This window comes from Solanum pennellii, chromosome 7 (assembly GCF_001406875.1).
Source record: "Solanum pennellii chromosome 7, SPENNV200".
Classification (NCBI taxonomy): Eukaryota; Viridiplantae; Streptophyta; class Magnoliopsida; order Solanales; family Solanaceae; genus Solanum; species Solanum pennellii.
Window position 1 is genome coordinate 77,710,880 of NC_028643.1, and position 19,765 is coordinate 77,730,644.

The 19,765-nt window shown below is 32.3% G+C and overlaps 1 protein-coding gene and 1 pseudogene across 1 annotated transcript; one reads left to right on the forward strand and one right to left on the reverse strand.

The window, feature by feature from the left end:
- The first annotated feature begins 5,510 nt into the window (after window positions 1–5,510).
- Window positions 5,511–6,928, forward strand: LOC107025313 (annotated as a pseudogene).
- A 5,150-nt stretch (window positions 6,929–12,078) lies between these two features.
- LOC107025315 (serine/threonine-protein phosphatase 7 long form homolog) lies at window positions 12,079–13,740 on the reverse strand. The gene has a single exon (XM_015226098.1). It carries the CDS (start codon window positions 13,738–13,740, stop codon window positions 12,079–12,081), a length of 1,662 nt encoding a protein of 553 aa, XP_015081584.1.
- Between the last annotated feature and the right edge of the window lie 6,025 nt (window positions 13,741–19,765).

A 19,765-nucleotide genomic window follows, 5' to 3' on the forward strand; every position in this document is an offset into this window, starting at 1 on the left:
TATATCATGTTGAAAGGTTAATATTGTACCACAAGGTACATATTGATATTACTTGAACTTCACAGGCATGAGCTCAATCCTGGTCCCCGTTAGAGGAAAATGATTGCATTAGGTTGACTACTAACATAAAATCAATGAACTTGGTAAAGGAAATAACAAAAACATAATCCGACAAAATATACGAGTAAATGTATAAAGGGAATAATTACGTACTGATGTATATTAATCAGTATACCAAAATGATCTTTAGTTGCAATTAATTAATTGCAATAGCTTAATTGTAACTAAATATAGCGACAATTAACACTCTTTGTCAATGTCTGTAAAGCATTTAATGACATTGGATCTAATGAAAATGAACTAATACCGGTAAGACTTTAGCTCTCTTTATAAATGTGCAATTTTTTTGTCGCTAAAAGCTGATTTTACTGTCGTGATAAAACGTTTCACATATGTACATAATATACTTTTTCAATGGAGTGGTGTCGATCACAGAGTTGGAGTTAGAATTTTTTATATCGGGGTTCAAAATCGTAAGAAATAAACACACATGAAGTAGCCGAAGGGGGTTCGACATCTACTCTATGTACCTCAAAAATTATTTTAACCATATAAAAATAATAATTTTTGGCCGAAAGAGGTTCAGATGAAACTCCTAATATATGATGGCTCCTCCATGGGTCGATGATTGACACCTTTTGAATACATGTTGTCCAGTCATTGATGATGATTAATATTATTTAAACTTCATGTGCATGAGCTTTTAGTGCTAAGCCATGATAGAGGGAGATGATTATAGCAGGCTCGCTGTTAATGTAAAACTGGTGAATTTGTGATAGAAATAACAAAACAAAATACTGAAAATCCTTCTAATTACAACATATATATTCACTCAATAGTATTTTCTCAATTCATAACGTGATTTTAGGACTTACTTAAAATATTCTACGAAAATCTTTTTTTTGGGGGTAATTTTTATAGAAATAACATGAATGTGGATCTTCTTAATCATTTGATATAATATTTAGGGATTCAACACAACACATGGTATCTATATTTTTCAATGAATTGGTGATAGTTGATGCTTTTTAATATATCGGATATAGCTGCTAATAATGATGTGTATTACTTAAATTTTTATGTGCTTGATCTTTTAGTCCTAAGGCTCGATAAAGGAAACAATTGCAGTAGGCTAGCAATCAATAAAAGACTATTGAAGTCCGTAACGGGAATAAAAAAATATGACATGTTATAAGGTTGGGAAAATGTAAAATTACCCCCCATAACCAATAACCATAATCTCAGAGACACATTTATATTATAATAAAGTCTGTTACCCCTCTGAACTTATTTTATATATAACTTTCTATCCCTTTTCGACCTACGTGGTGGGCCCAACGCGTGATGACTTTTTTTTCAAAGATAGTGTCACGTATGCCGAAAAGGGTAGAAAATTATTTATAAAATAAGTTCAGGGGGTAATAGGACTTCATATAGTATAAGTGTGTGTTTGGAATTTCGGGCATAGGTTGGAGGATACTTATGCATTTTCCCTATATGGTTTATATGTACCCTAAGGTGTGTATTTATAGTACTTGAACATTACGTGTACATAAACATTAAGCCCTAATCCCCACTAGATGAAAACGGTGAATTTGGTGAAGGAGATAACAAAACATAATAAGAAAATATAGGAGTAAGTATATAAAGGGATTCAATATATAATATATATATCAATAAAAAAAATCATCTATCTACATTATACGATTGTAGTAGAACGTAAAACTGGTGAATTTGATGATGGAAATAACAAACCAAAAAATATGTAAAATCTTCTCACTACGACATAAATTCACTCAATAGTATTTCATTAATTCACAATGTGACTTCAGACATTATTTAAAAACATTTTACAAAACCAATTATTATTATTTTTGGAGGGGTGAGATCGTTTATATTTAGAAAAAAATTAAATCTAGATCATCATGAATCATTTAATAATATTTTTAAATATACATGCATATACATTTATCGAAGAAATTCTTCGGAGGTTATATACAGACAATGTGAAAGACAATTTGGATTTTAGCAAGCCATATTTGAACTATGGATTCAAATATCTATAATAGTGACATTAAATATTTGTATCTTAGATTTGAATAATTTTATATAGATTATGTATATTTATTAATACTCTCAATGAATTTTGACTAAAACTGTTGAATATAGTTCGTCGACTTTCGGTGATTTGAAATTCCGATGTTATTTTTGTCCAAATTTTTTGTGGACGTCTTTAAGACGTTAGGCATGGAGCCAAGGGGACCTGATGGCCAAAATGGTTCATTTTCAAAGTCAAATGAGCACCGAAGCAGGTAAAAACCCTATCTTGCCGATTTCCCTGTGCTAGTTCACCATCTTTTTTGGTAATCTTGATTTTCGCCGTCATTTTTGCCCCAATTTTTTGTGGACGTCCATTATGACGTTATCTATGGAGAAAATTGGTCCTAATGGCTAAAATCATCCATTTTCAAGGTCAAACGACTCTCGCAGTTGGTAAACCCCCAATTTTGTCAATTTTCGTGTACTATAATCCATGTATTTTGGTGATCCGCAATTTAGATGTCACTTATTCCCAAAATTTTCGTGGACATCCATTAAGACGTTATCTATGGAGCCAGTTGGCCCTGACTGTCAATACGATCCGCTTTCAAGGTCAAACGAGCCCCAGAGCATGTAACCCCCCCTCCATTTTATCGATTTTTATGTGCTATAGTCCATGGATTTTTGGTGATCTGGAAATCCGGCGTCATTTTTGTCCAAATTTTTCGGGGACGTCTGTTAAGACGTCAACTATGGAGTCATTTGGCCCTGATGGCCAAAACGGCCCGTTTTCAAGGTCAAACGAGCTCCAGAGCAGGTAAACCCAATTTTATCGATTTTCGTGTGCTATAATTCACCATATTTTTTGGTGATCCGTCGTCATTTTTGCCAAAAATTTTCGTGGACGTCCAAACCATGTTTGAATTTTTTTTCTTCACGAATAGGGCATCCGTAATTAGTTCAAACAAAATACATCGCTATACTAAGTTCAGGTTACGATGCTTGAAATTTTGTCTATTATCCACATTTAGTTCACACAAATTACATAACTATAATGCCAGATATTCAACGATTATCTGCGGGACTTTTCCGAGTGTCTTCCACCACAAAATCCTCTTGTTCACATCATTAGCCTAGCACTGCTCTACCAACCTGCATAAAATTGGTCCAAGTTAGCAAAGATAGAATCGAATAACATGATACTTCTCTAGGCTTTCGAGCTAAGCTAAATGTCTCAATTTCAAACAAGTTGGAATCGACAATACCATGTTGGTCCATGCATCTAAATTGATCCTGCGAAATAGCTCCATAACTGTCTTGCCAATATCCCCTAAAACAAAGACATGCTCAAAAGTTTTTTTTCTCTGTCAAGGCTGTCTTCAATAAGTACACTTTGAGACAAAAATATGACCAAAGTTCAATTTTGTTTCATCCCTTTCCTGTTAATTTACTCTCTAATCTCCACACTTAAAAGAAGATGTTTGTCACTCAACTTGGTTTAATTGAAGAAGCTGGGGGAGAGAATTAAAAAGAATCTCCGACTCCGAGTTCAGAGTAACTTGATAGTCTGGGAACAAAAACATGCTAGTGATTATATCTGTAATATTGACTTTGCATTCGCAACAGCCACAAAAGCTTCATAGCTAAATATGCAAAACAGTTGGAAAGTAAACAAGTGAAGTGAAACATGCATGATTCAAGTGAATTTTTTTTACTAAAGCTGAGATAGTTACTAAACCGAAGAACGAGCTAGTAGCACTGTCTGATAACTAGGCAATAAAGAAGAATATATAACTTGATGAACTAAACAAAAACTTTGTATTAGCACTTAATCTTAGCTTGTTTTCACTTTGTCCTGAATATTGGAACCTTTCCAGCATTGATAACATTTGTAGTTACCTTATGTGGTTCCACTGAATCATTTCTTATCTGCAAACTCATTTTAGCAATACCACTTCTCGGAATTCTGCATATCTACCATAGCGCCTATTTGCATTTGGACCCTCTCTTGGAAGTTCTAAGCGATCAGGCAAATTAACCTTACATGCACCTAATTTGTCGTTGATTTCCTTGCTCTCTAGTGTCACCATTTCTTTAACTTTATATGCCTCATCTCCATCTAATTCCTATGATTTTTTGCGGTTTTGATTCTATTAAGGCCTTCCTTTGGGTGGGAGTTCGAGTTCCATCTGTTTTAGCCTCTTCACATTTCTGCACAAATTCATGACATACAGAGGCATTCAAGCTTTCGTTGTGTCCCCACGATAGTCTTGGAATCCTTCCATGAGTTTTTTACCGTTTTCCCTTGATTAAACGCTTAAAAGCATTGTCTGATCCAACGTTTTGGTCCTTCCACCACTCCAAGTATCGTGTGCTAACATCTTACTCGAAGAGCCTAGAAGGTATATAGAGGTTGGCATCTTTAATTGGTCTGTCATAATTCTCCAAGCATGATTCACACAACCGGGCACATCTTGATCGAATCCAAATTGCATACATACTCTATGTTGATTATACAGCTCCACACAGTCCATCCCAACTAGTTCAGAAGCTCGAATAAGTCTAGCAAATATCATGATTTCTCTTTCCATATTTGGTCCAACCATCACACATCCCTCCCTATCATTGTAAAATCTCGTAATGTCCCAATTATTCACAGCTATAGCGTAAGGACGCCACAGGAAACATGCTCCTGCAGAATCCATTTCACTCCTAGGATCAACACTTTCTAGTTTTTTCACCTTATGCCATGTAGCTACTCTTGGCTCCCCACGATAAAGAATTGTTCTAGGCTCAGGATGCAAAGGGATAAATCTCTCCCATGCCCATAGCTGAACAAATTGAAGATAAGCACGGAGGATAAGCTCCGACTCATCCACTATACACTTTAAACCACTACTATAATATGTATGCTTCGATGAAGATGCAATAATGAACTGTTTAAACAAGTTCAAATCCCGATAAATGGTAGCAAGAACAGCAGGGGCAAAATTGGAGTACCTTGAGAAAGATGAAATGCAATAGGGATAACACATTTATCCACATTTTGTAAACTATTTTTAGGAAGCACAAACCTAGACAACCAAAGGGTCAAAAATGAACATGCTCCTTTTTTGTTGTTTAAAGTATCTTTTGTTTCTTCTACTACTGCAATTTCTTCTGATGAATCAACCATTGTTGTTAGCTTCTTTTTTTTTTGTTTGTTTAAACAAATTTTATGTAAGGGTTTTTGAAGAATGGACAAAATTTTACACGGGGAAGCCACATGATTTTTCCAAAATAAAAAGAAAGAATTTGGCTGTGACAGTGTATTTTGTTCTGTCTTTTTATTGGTTATGAAATTTTGTCCATTCTTCAAAAACCCTTACATAAAACTTGTTTAAACAAACAAAAAAAAGAAGCTAATAACAATGGTGGATTCATCAGATGAATTTGCACTAGTAGAAGAAACAAAAGATACTTTAAACAACAAAAAAGGAGCATGTTCATTTTTGACCCTTTGGTTGTCTAGGTTTGTGCATCCTAAAAATAGTTTTTAAAATGTGGATAAAGGTGTTATCCCTATTGCATTTCATCTTTCTCAAGGTACTCCAATAGCACTTGCCCCTGCTGTTCTTGCTACCATTTATCGGGATTTGAACTTGCTTAAACAGTTCATTATTGTATCTTCATCGAAGCATCCAGAACATAGTAGTGGTTTAAAGTGTATAGTGGATGAGTCGGAGCTTATCCTCCGTGCTCCTCTTCAATTTGTTCAGCTATGGGCATGGGAGAGATTTATCCCTTTGCAGCCTAAGCCTAGTGATGTTTAAAAACTAGAAAGTGTTGATCCTAGGAGTGAAATGGATTCTGCAGGAGCATGTTTTCTGTGGCGTCCTTACGCTATTGATACTGTGAATAATTGGAATGCTAAGAGATTTTACAATGATAGGGAGGGATGTGTGATGGTTGGACCAAATATGGAAAGAGAAATCATGATATTTGCTAGACTTATTCGAGCTTCTGAACTAGTTGGGATGGATTGTGTGGAGCGGTATAATCCACATAGACTATGTATGCAATTTGGACTCGATGTGCCCGGTTGTGTGAATCATGCTTGGAGAAATTATCACAGACCAATTAAAGATGCCAACCTCTATATACCTTCCAGGCTCTTCGAGTCAGATGTTAGCACGCGATACTTGGAGTGGTGGAAGGTCCAAAACGTGGATCAGGCGATGCTTTTAAGCGTGTAACCAAGGGAAAACGGTCTAAAACTCATGGAAGTATTCCAAGACTATCGTGGGGACACAACGAAAAGTTGAATGCCTCTGTATGTCATGAATTTGTGCAGAAATGTGATGAGGCTAAAACAGACGGAACTCAAAGGGATAAATCTTCTTCAGCTTTGAATGATGGAACTCGAACTCCCACCCAAAGGAAGGCCTTAATAGAATCAAAACCGATAAAATCAGAGGAATTAGATGGAGATGAGGCATATAAAGTTAAAGAAATGGTGACACTAGAGAGCAAGGATATCAACGACAAATTAGGTGGTTGTAAGGTCAATTTGCCTGATCGTTTAGAACTTCCAAGTGAGGGTCCAAATGCAAATAGGTGCGATGGTAGATATGCAGAATTTTCGAGAAGTGGTATTGCTAAAATGAGTTTGCAGATAAGAAATGATTCAGTGGAACCACATAAGATAACTACAAATGTTATCAATAGGATTGAAGGAAATATGCAGATGGAAAACATTGAAATGATCGATGTTGCGAAACTTGAGAGGAGGATTAAAAACCTTGAAAACATCAATTCTGGAAAGGTTCCAGTGCCCAGGAAAAGGTGAAAGCAAAACAAAGCTAAAAATATAGTGTTGATGCTTCTCTAAGAAGTTGTTTAGTTTTCTCTATTGATTATTTAACGAAGACATATCGATATGATACTCTCTCGTTCTTCTCTTGCTAAGAACAATTTCATTGAACTAGTGGAATGAATTACAGTTATCTCAGCTTTAAAATTGTATTATGCTTCATATCACTAATTTAGAAAGAGTTGTGCTTAATAAGACTCTACACCAAACAAAAGTGTTTCGAGTAGGATGATACATTAGAAGATCATCCGCAAAGCTTAGATGAGTAATATTCATAGTAATAATTCATTCCCACCCCTATCATGCAAGTGAGAGTTATCATTCTCCTTATCTCTAATCTTCAAAGCACCAGAACTATTTCGATTAGGCATAGGTATCAATGGCGGGTAATCGTCAAAACTCAATACATGATTTGCAGCCTTTTCCTTACCTTTTAATTCGAGTCCACAAAAATCAGTGTGTTTCCTTAAGAAATTTAATCCCCTCAAACTTCAATAACTTCAGACGTAAGAACAGTAACAAGCACACACAGACTCAATCAATCGCCAATTTGTTTATGAGAGAAAAATGTATGCAGAAAGAAAAATTTTCAGTGTTTTAAAAACAAAATGACTTCCTTTTTGTAACAATTTTCAGCAAGAAACGTGTATGTTCAGAAAAATCTGTTCAGACCCGTTTTTTCCAGAAAGTTGTGTCTTTTGAAAAAATTACGACTTTTCCGAAAGATGTGTCATCTGGAAAAAATAACGACTTTTCGAAAATCAGATCGTTATTACCGTTGCACGCGAATTTCAAATAAATTTTGTTGCACCTAAATTAATTTTGTTATTTAACTAATGTAAGAGAAAGAAATTGATTAACAGAATTTATTTAATTAACAAAATTTCCCAAATCCAAAGTCAAGGCCGAGCGATGAAGGCGCGAGTAGGCACCTTCTTCTTAACCCTTTAAGAAGTATAAGAAGTGTTTCCTAATATAAATACAACAATTTCCTTTCTTCTTCTACCTATACGAGATAAATGACTTTTCATTTGCACTTTGCAAATGACTTTTCATTTTCCCTCCAAAATTGGTTCCCTCACTTTAATTTTTCACTTCTCTTTTTTTCATTCACATTTTGCTAAACCCAACACATTAACCAGCATCGAATAGGTGTTCCTATTGCAGTAGCAATTCGACTTAACGTTTAGCTATTGATGGCTCACCTATTCGACCCAACCCTTGACTCAACTCCGGCAGATCCAAGCACTGTTCCATTGAATTTCTCGCAGAATCTCATTAGGCTCCAGACTTGGCCTAGGGCTTGTTGATTACAAAAGAACTTATTGAAGTTTTAAGTATTTTTTATAAAGCAACAAATGCATGCTCTGGTCAATACTATCCTACTATTTGTTCTATTTTGGTAAATATTTATGCTATTTCATCTGAATTCGCAAATATAAAGTAAATGATCAATTTAAAGATTCACTTGCTTTTATGATTGAAAAAATCAAAAATTATTTTTTCCCTATTCCTCAAATCTATTTGACTTCTACTACTTTCAACCCAAATTATGAATTAAGAGGTGTTGAAAGAATGATTGAAAAGATTTATGCAAATTTAGAAATTAAATATAATGAAATTCATGGTGTTGAAGAATGTAAAAGTAGCATTTGTACAAAAGTTAGAGATTTATATAATAAATATAAAGCTATGGAAATAAATATTTCAATAGTTGAACCTCCATCTTAGAAGCCTAAAAAGTGATGATGCGGATGATTGGATGAATGATTATCTTGAGCTTGAATCCTCTACTAATAATGATTTTGATTTATATTTCAATCAGGCACGAAAAAAGATTAGGCATGAAGAAGGACAACTTCAAGCTCCACTATTAGTATGGTGGAAGAATCGTGAAAATCATTTCCCGTCCCTTGCAAGGATTGTTCGAGATGTGCTACCGATTCAAGCATCATCCCTCGCTTCGGAGCAAGCCTTTAGTGCGACGAGATTTATGATTGGAGATCATCGATATTCATTACCAAAGGATAGTTTGGAAATATCGGTGTTGTTTCGAGATTGGGTCAATGCCGAAAGAAGAAATACCTGACTATCACTATTAAGTAGCCAAATAGATGAAATATTTGGTGATAATAGTGATGATGACATGGAAGCAATGGAAGAAGAACGACAGATACAAGTTCCAGAAAATCTTTCTTTTGAAATGATACAAAATTTACGAAAAGAATTAAAAAAAAAAGATGCAATTGTTAGTACAATAATCAATATTCAATACCTAGATTATGTACTCTTTATATCTTTCTAATATTTGTATTGTACAATTTATTTATTTGAATAAATGTATGGCTATTCGCCTTGATTTTCTTTTAAAATAGTCTCTTCTATTTAATTCAAGTCATTTTTACAAATTTAGTTGTCTATTATTTTAATACTAGGGAGGCAACCCGCGCTTAATGTAGCTCAATTCTATAGTTATGCATTATTAAATTGTAATTGTCCTGCGAAGCATCTACAAATTCCGTTGTAAAAGCATGATTATTTATATGTAAATCTCTTCTAATGGCTAATAACTATAGAAATTTAATTTATTTCTCTATTAAAGTATCCAAAAACACATAGTATATTTCTAATATGTAATGCACATTAATTCGAAAGATTTATTACTTGTAGCATTTCATCCACAAGGAAAGAATAGAACAAATGAAGTGCAACATACCATTAAAGAACAATCGAATGAAATGCCCGATGACTCCTTTTATCATCCATAGTACGATTCCTGATAGGCAATAAAGAGGAATAAAATGAGATATGCATTGTATAGAAGGTATAATCAAATGTGTTTGTACAGTAACATTCTCCGCATAGTGAAATGCGTAGAAGGAAGGTATTATGAAAATGTGGTTGTACCATTAGCATTATAGCCATAGTCAAAGCTAGTGGATGGAATAATTGAACAAGGAATTGGCTATAGCATGTGAAGGAGGAAGGTTTAATGGAGGTGCTATTTGAAAGCGCGAAGGAGTTACGGTGGATGGGAAGGTAAACGTAATATAGGGGTAGGGGTATTTGTGGAATTTTAAAAAATAAAAGTGAATTCTAGGTTGTGGTATTGCCATATCACCGGGTTGAGGTTTTCCTTTTTATATATACTAGTTTTACAATAAATCATATATTTCAAACGGAATAATATTTACATGCAAAAGATGTTATGTTTCTTAAAATACCTCCATCTATCAAAGCATAAATCTATTTGCCGTTGATCATCACCCTCTTCCGCCTGAAATAATTTAAATACAAACATTGAAAGAGTCATTTCGATATTCATGTCCATGAGTCAAAACAAGATATACACTATATTCAAAAATCTTGTCAATACCTCGTCAAAACATTATAAATCATGTAAAATACTAGTCATCATGTCGCACCACCCATCCTCGGTTCATCACCACTTAACAAGCCATATCTATGAATTGACTAAGCATACAATAATCAATAATTCTGAAGTCTCCTTTTATAAAATTCTGGAATAAAAAAAATTCTAAACTTTATCATAGAATGACTAATATAAAAAAAAACTTTTAAAACAAATACATATTAATAACACCTATGTAAAATTATTCACTTATATTGAAAAATAAACAAAGAATTCTCTAGAATTGATTAAAGTTTTTTTTATGTAAAACCTAATTCAAGCAAAGTTGTGATGTTATGGAATTAACATATATGATTTTACCTGAAGTGTATATCCTCGAACAAATGAAATTTTCTAATCTTACTAGGATGTAGGTTTCAACCTATCGTCATTTACATCCTTAAATGTATTCAAGAACATCATTCGAGTGACAACATCAAGCTCATGAAGGTCATGAACATACCAAAGAAAAAGATTGTGGCGGCCAAATAAAATTAGGGTTTGATGGCTAATGAAAGAGGAGGGAAACTTTTATAGAGCAAAATAGGCCTTGCACTTTTTAAAAGTTTCCAAATTTACCTATAAGATTTGTATTATTTGTCAATTAGTCCTTTTAAAAATTTTACTAAATGCATATTAGCACTTTTAATTTAGCATTAAATATCATCTTGATATTTGAATATTTTTTAATAATTATTCAAATATCTTCACATAAGAAATATTTTTTTCCCTCATTGTTACCTTAATGTGAACTCTTCTCAACATTGGTTTTCATATAGAAGTAAATTTATCGTCTCCTTTTTGGTGTAGGTAGCCCTATTTGAAAATTTAGGAAAATTTGCCACAAATGATGATGTGTATTACTTAAATTTTACGTGCATGAGCTTTTAGTCCTAAGGTTCGATAAAGAATAACAATTGTAGTAGGCTAACAGTCAATAAAAGAATACAGAATTTTGTGGTGGGAATAACAAAACAAAATATGTCATGTTGTAAGGTTTATATTGTACCATAAGGTACGTATTGATGCTACTTGAACTTTACGTATGTGGTAAGCATTAAGTTGTAATACCCAGTAGAGGAAAATAGTGAATTGGTGACGGAGATAACAAAACATAGTATGAAAATATAGGATTAAGTATATAAAGGGATTCAATACGTAATGCATATATATCAATAAAAAAATTCACCTATCTACATAATACGATTGCAGCAGGCTGACTATTAACGTAAAATTGGTGAATTTGGTGATGGAAATAACAAAACAAAATATGAAAAATAACATTATACCAAGACTGAAACAATAACTACTACTATTGCGTTTCAATTTCAAACAAGTTGGAATCGACAATACCATGTTTCTCCATTTGAATTGATCCTGCAAAATAGCTCCATAACTGTCTTGCAAAAACATGCTAGTGATTACATCTGTAATCTTGACTTTGCATTCGCAACAGCCGCAAACGCTTCAGCCGCAAATGCAAGATTGTTAATAAATATGCAAAACAGTTAGAAACCTAAATAGAAGAATGAAACATGATTCAAGTGAAAATTTTTTTTTACTATAGATGAGATATATAGTTACAAAAGGACCTAAATAGAAGAACAAGCTAGCTAGTAGTACTGTCTGAGTACTAGGCAATAAAGAAGAATATAATATATAACTTCATGAACTAAACAAAAACTTTGTATTAGCACTATAGTTTAGCTTGATTTCACTTTGTCCTGAATATTGGAACCTTTCCAGAATTGATGTTTTCAAGGTTTTTAATCCTCCTCTCAAGTTTCGCAATATCGATCATATCATATGTACCGCTCTCTTTCTCATGGTTTCCCATCGCCATATTGCCTTCAGTTATTTGGGTACACGTTGCTGTTACCACTGAAGCTTTGCTCCTTTCCATGCTTCCTGCACTGCTACTCCCGTTCCCGTCAATGGATGTGTGAACTGTTTCCTCTGCAATATGCTCCGGAGGAACATCAGGGTAATTCTCCATTTGACAATCAGTTTCGTTTCTCCACCATTTAAAATACCGTGTTGTTACATCCGGTTCAAACAGCCTAGACGGATAGTATAACCTCAAATCAGAAGCAATAGGTCTGCTGTAATTGTACCAGGCAAGTTCTGGACTTGAAGGCGAGCGAGGAATCCATTTTGGGAAGTCTTGATCATACCCAAACTGCATTGCTACCCGATTTGGTCGATAAGGCTCTTGACAATCTAAACCGACAAGCTCAGACACCCTCAAGCATCGAACAAAAGACTCCATTCCTTGATCCAAATTTTGCCCTCCAACTATTGTCCACTCTTCATTTTCCTTGTAAAACTTGGGAAAAATTGACCAACCAGCTTCCACAGCCAAGGCGTATGGCCTCCACAGAAAAATCTCCCCAGATGCATCAATAGTAGTCCTCAAATTAATTTCACCCGTTTGTTTCACATTGTGCCATCGGCCTATTCTCACCCCACTGACTATATTGTAATTCTGAGGGCACTCTGGCTGCAAAGATACCATCCTCTCCCAAGCCCAGACTTGAACAAAGAACAATGGCGACCAAAGATTAAGTTTATGAATCTCACTTATGTCTCTATTTCTTCCGCATGTCTCTATCATAGCCTTTCTCAACGAGCCCAAGTCCCTATATATGCTAGCAAGAACAGCAGGAGCAAGCGCTAGCCGCATACCTCTAGCCAGATTAACAGCTAACGAGAAAACAGGAGCACCTATTTTACATGGAAACACAAATCTTGATAACCAAAGAGAAAGAAAAGCTTCGTGTTCGTAGTCCTTACCACTATTCATGAAGTAATTCAACCACCTACTCTGATTGTTTGTCTTTGATCCGATAAGTCCTCTTCTTGCATTCTCAAGATACTCTTCAATCTCTACCAACTCAGGGGATTGAAGGGGGGACTTAACACAGTCACCCAAAACAGAAAACCCTCCCAAAACCATCATGTCTTCAAGACTAACAGTAGCTTCACCCCACGGAAAAATAAAACTGTTAGTCTCACAAGACCACCTCTCTACCAACCCAAATATTAAATTTTCGTTGGTATGGACCCTGTAAGTTGAACCTTTTAGCGCTCCATAAATTCCTGCAGCTATCCATACAGGGCGATGGATAGACTCCATCGTTTCAACCCATTCTTTCCATTTCTTCTGTTGATCCCTCCATCCATTGCAACCATGAAACGTGACTTTCAATGGCCACTCAGATTGATCAAATGGAAAGTGGATTGAATGAGGTATCAAATTTGGTCCTTCAATCGAAGTACCAATCGGATCTAAAAAATGGGCAACTCTTCGTTGTGGAATTCCACCAAGTGGTGAAACCAACAACTCTACCCTTTCAATGATAGTTGGATCTTCCATTTGATATTTTTTTAAAATTATATGTTTTTCCAAGAAATGCTTCTCAGGTTATATATAGACGGATTGAAATAGTGATATTTAATGTAAGTTACTAATGTGTTGAATAATTTTACTACATACTATAAATATTTATTAATAGAATCAATTAAACTTTGACTAATGTTGTTGAATTTGACTTTAATTGCAATATTTAAATGAATATTGAATTTTTTGTTTTTAAGTAAGAAAAAATTAATGAGGTTTATTTATTGAATATTTTTCCTGAAAAGTTAATTTTAAGATAATTCACTCAAATTATGAATTCGGATCGTTATTAATCATTTGATATAATATTTATTAATAGGATCAATTGAACTTTGACTAATGTTGCTGAATTTGACTTTTAAGTGCAACTATTAAATGAATATTGCCTTTTTTGTTTTTAAGTAAGAAGAAATTAATGAGTTTATTAATTGAATATTGTTGTTGGAAAGTTAATTTTAAGATAATTCACTTAAATTATGAATTCAAACCGTCAATAATCATTTGATATAATAATTATTAACAGAATCAATTGAACTTTGACTAAAGTTGCTGAATTTGACTTTAAAGTGCAATAATGAAATGTATATTACCTTTTTTGTTTTTAAGTAAAAAGAAATTAATGATGTTTATTAATTGAATATATACCTGGAAATTTAATTTTAAGATAATTCACTGAAATTATGAATTTAAATCGCCATTAATATTTGATATAATATTTAGGGATTAACACAACACATAGTATATATACTTTTTCCGTGAACTGGTATTAGTTGACTCTTTTTTAATACAGGTGGCTCTGCTTATGATCATAAAGATGTGTATTACTTAGATTTTACGTGAATGAGTTTTCGGTCCTAAGCCTTGATAGAAAAAAACAATTGCGCTAGGCTAATAGTCAATGAAATAAATTAGGTGAATTCGATAGTGGGAATACAAAACTATATATATCATGTTGAAAGGTTAATATTGTACCATAAGGTAAATACTGATATTACGACAGGCATGAGCTCAATCCTAATCCTTGTTAGAGGAAAACGATTGCAGCAGGTTGACTACTAACGTAAAATTGGCTAATTTGGTAATGGAGATAACAAAAACAAAATTCGACAAAATATACGAGTAAATATATAAAGGGATTCAATACGTACTATGTCAGTACACCAAAAATAATCTTTAGCTGCAATTAATTAACCGCAATAGCTTAACCACTAAATATAGTGTCAGTTAACACTCTATGTAGATGTCACTAAAACATTTAATGACATTGGATATAATTAAAAATAACTAATACTGGTAAATATTTTCGCATTATTGTAAATGTGTATAATTTTTGTCGCTAAAAGCTGATTTTGTTATTGTGATAAATCTTTTCACATAATCTACATAATATATTTTTTCAATTGAGTGGTATCAGTTGACACCTTTTAAATACAAGTTGTTTTGTCATTGATGATGATGAATATTATTTAAATTTTATGTGCATGAGATTTTAGTGCTAAGCCACGATAGAGGAATATGGTTGCAGTATGTTGACTATTAACGTAAAACAACTATATTTGTGATGGAAATAACAAAATAAAATACTGAGAATCCTTCTAATTACAACATATATTCACTCAATAGTATTTTATTAATTCACAGCGTGATTTCAAGACTTACTTAAAATATTCTACAAAATCTTCTCTCTTTTTTTGAGGGGGTAACTTTTATAGAAAAAATATGAATGTGGATCGTCTTAATCATTTGATATAACATTTAGGGATTCAACAGAACATATATAGTATCTATATTTTTTTCAGTGAACTGGTGATAGTTGACTCTTTTTTAACATATTGGGCTTTGCCACTAATGATGATGTGTATTATTTAAATTTTATGTGCATGAGTTTTTAGTCCTAAAGCTCGATAAAGAAAAATAATTGCAGTAGGCTAACAGTCAATTAAAGACTGGTGAATTTGGTGACGGGAATAACAAAACAAAATATGTCATGTTATAAGGTTTATATTGTATCATAAGGTACGTATTGATGCTACTTGAAATTTACGTTTGCGTAAGAATTAAGGCCTAATTCCAAGAGGAAAACAATGAATTTGTTGACGGAGATAACAGAACATAATATGAAAATATAGGATTAAGTATATAAAGAGATTCAATATGTAATATGTATATCAATAAAAACTTTCACCTATATACATAATACAATTGAAGTAGGGTGACTATCAACGTAAAGCCGGTGAATTTGGTGACGGAAATAACAAAAAAAATATGAAAGTTCTTCTAACTACGACATATATTTACTCAATAGTATTCCATTGATTCATAACGTAACTTCAGTCATTATTAAAAACATTCTACAAAACCAATTATTATTTTTTTGGCGGGATGGGATTGTTTATTTTTAGAAAAAAAATTAAATTTAGATTGTCATTAATCATTTGATAATATTTTTCAATATATATACATATACGTTTATTCAAGAAATTCATCGGAGGTTATATACAGACAATGTGAAAGATAATTTGAATTTTAGCAAGCCATATTTGAACTATGGCAAATATCTATAATAGTGAGTTAGATATTAGTAACTGAGCTTGGAATAAATTTTTATAGAGATTTTGTATATTTATTAATACTTTCAATGAGTTTTGACTAAAACTGCTAAATTTGTCTTTTAAGTGCTATGATGCCTTAAATCAATATGGGAAACTTACATAAATATACTATAATAAAAAATATTTACCATTTATAGCAATAATATTTTTTTTCACTTGACCACTTTAATTCTTTATAATACAAGTTTAATGCATATTACGAAAAATAATTTATTATTCACATATAATACAGGTTTTAATGATGGATAATACATTTATCACACATTTTAATACACTTATAATACAATATGACAATTTTTTACCAAACAATCATAATATGTTTCAAAAACAATTATAATTCAAATATATTGAATACATAATTCACTTTTAATACATATTACAGATTTGTTACAATATTGCTATAAATGATAATAAATCAAAAGTATCGCTAAAATCAGTAATTATTTTTTAAAATATATTAATTTATGTAATTTTTCCAATCAATATTGTGTTTTTATGTAAGAAGAAATTAAAGAGGTTTGCTAGTTGTATATCTTCCTCTCATGGAAAATTAATTTGAAAGAAATTATCATTATGACATGATATTTCAACTCATAATAAACCGAACAAAGAAAATAGTTCTCTTACAAACTATCAACATAAAGTATTTCCGTACAGCTATATATGGGGCTCATTCCCCGTTTGCTTGGCTCTTATAATGTATTTTTAGCGATAATTAACATTTTTTGTATAAAATATTTAGCAATAATATTTGTTTGAATAAAACGTAACTAACGGTAAAAACTTTAGCACTCTTTGTTAATGTCAATATTTAATATCGCTAAAAATTGTTTTTGTTGTAGTGATTCGTCAGAAAAGCTATGTAAACAATTATTATTAACATTTATCATAAGAATTAACTTATAAGTACATAGGGTTATAAAAACTTAATAGCGGATGCTGATTTTTGCTTCACTCGTTGCTATAAAGAAGCAATCATCTTAGATGTCGTTACCTTCTGAGATATGATCTTCAAGAAAAGAGAATGAGCTTAGAATTTGAATCGTAACCTAAATCAATTATTGAACTGAAGTACAATACCATACAAACTTAAGTACTTTCTCCGTTTAAAAAAGGATGACCTAATTTGACTTTGAACGGAGTTTAAGAAAAAGAAAGAAGACTTTTTAATCTTGTGGTTTTAAATTAAACTTATGTCAAATGTACAAAAATGTTCTTTGATCTTGTGGTCTTAAACATGTCACGTGTAAAGTTAAAGTTAAAGTTTTGCCAAAAAAAGAAAGAGGTCATTCTTTTAGACTAAAAAGGAAAAAGGATCATTCTTTTTTAAACGAAAGAAGTATATAATAACCGTTGTGAATGAAAATTCATCCACATCCTTTTTCACCATATATTAGACCTTTTTTTTATCAACTCACAAGAAAAGGTTCGTTCTTTCTTGTTATAATGAAAAACTTAGAATAAAACCTTTTTTCAATACCCTTTATATAAATAATATATCACCTATAAATAAACCTTTCTCCAAGAAATCATATATATAAACAATATCACACGTAAATAAACCTTTCTCCAAGAAATCCTATGCATAAATAATAGGGATAATTGTATAAAATGACAAACTAATAATATAAAATAAATATAGTGACTATCTTTTGATTTATTTGTGTTCCATAGAAAATTGTTTGTTAGTCCCTCTCTCCCTCATTTCCTCGCTCGACACTCTCCCTCTCTCGCTCGCCTCTCTTGCTTTATACAATAGAATTGTATAAATTGTGTTTCTAATTGTATAAAGCGAGAGAAAATTGTATATACGTACACATGCAAATACATATATCTCCATCTTATACACTTATAATTATACAATAAAAGTATTTCTCTGCCCAAGTTCTTTTGTCTTTCTCTCTTTCTCGTTTTATACAAATTCAAATTATATATAATTTCTCACATTCTCGTTTTATACAATTCGATTCAATTGTATATTCCCTGCCCAAGCCTCTTTGGCCTTTCTCCCTTTCTCGTTTTATACAAATTCAAATTGTATATAATTGTCCTATACACTTATAATTATACAATTCGTTGTATATACTTCGTTTTATACAATTCTCTGCCCAAGTCTCATTCTCTTTGTCGTTTTATGCACTTCACTTTAATTGTATATGTATAGCGAATTGTATGTATATATATTTGCTATGAAGAGCAATTATGTAAACTTTGCTATAGCATACAAGTATAAATTTTATGTTTGCTATATGTGAAAGTTGCCCTAAATAATATATGTAATACAATTTCAATGGACTTAATTACCATAGAAAAATCAATTCTAATTCAATATTCAACTAGAAAAAAAAAGCTATTATTAAATTGTAATTATCTTTAAAGAAGGAAATTAAGTAGTGATATGTGACAAGCTATTATACATTTGTGCTTTTATAAAATTAGAGAGGCGAGGGAGAGACTGGCAGCAAGAAATTGAGAGTGGCAAGCGAGAAATTCAGTGAGGGGGGCGAATGACAATTGTTTGTTACGGGTTACGATTAAACCAAATTGTGTTATAAGATTTAATTTGAGTTAATAGATTGTTATTTTATACAATTTTCCCAAATATTTTCCATGCAAAATAGTTTCCTAGAAAACATTCCTAGAAAATATTTTTTTAGAAAATCAATGGATTTCTAATTTATTTTTTTATGTTTGGTAGATGAGTAGAAAATATTTTCTAGAAAATAATTTTTTAATTTTTGATTGGTGAATGAAAAATATTTTTCAGAAAATATCTTTTATTTTTTGCTTGAGACTAAAAAGTACGCTTTAGAAAAATAATTTCTGATCTAAAAATCAACATCAATAATTGATCTAGGACCCAACCTCAACTAGGAAAAGACCCCGATGACCATTCCAAAAGCCGACCATGAGGCCTTACCCATGATTATTTTTTTTCAAAAACTTTTAAAAACAATAAAAATTGATGGGGGTCGAGGAGGAGCATAAAAAATATTAATTGAAATATTTTTCAAGATCAATTTTTTTAAAAAAAAATTAATGGGGGTGGCCAGGGTGAGGGTGGCGCGTGGGGCGGATGGTAGTGGATGGGGTGGCGTAAAAAATGAAATTTTTTCAAATTTGAAATATTTGCCAAAAAATAAAATTAACGGGAATGGCCTGGGTTGGGGGGGTGGAGGATGGGTAGGGTGGCGTAAAAATGAAAAAAATGATATGAAATATTTCTTAAAAATAATTTTTTTTAAAAAATTGACAGGGATGGCCTGGGGGTAGGCGTGGGGATAGGAGTGGAGGTGGCGTAAAAAATGATTTTTTTAATAAAAAAACTGAAATATTTCCCAAAATTAATTATATTTTTTTAAAAAAAAAAGAATTTGATGGGGGTGGCG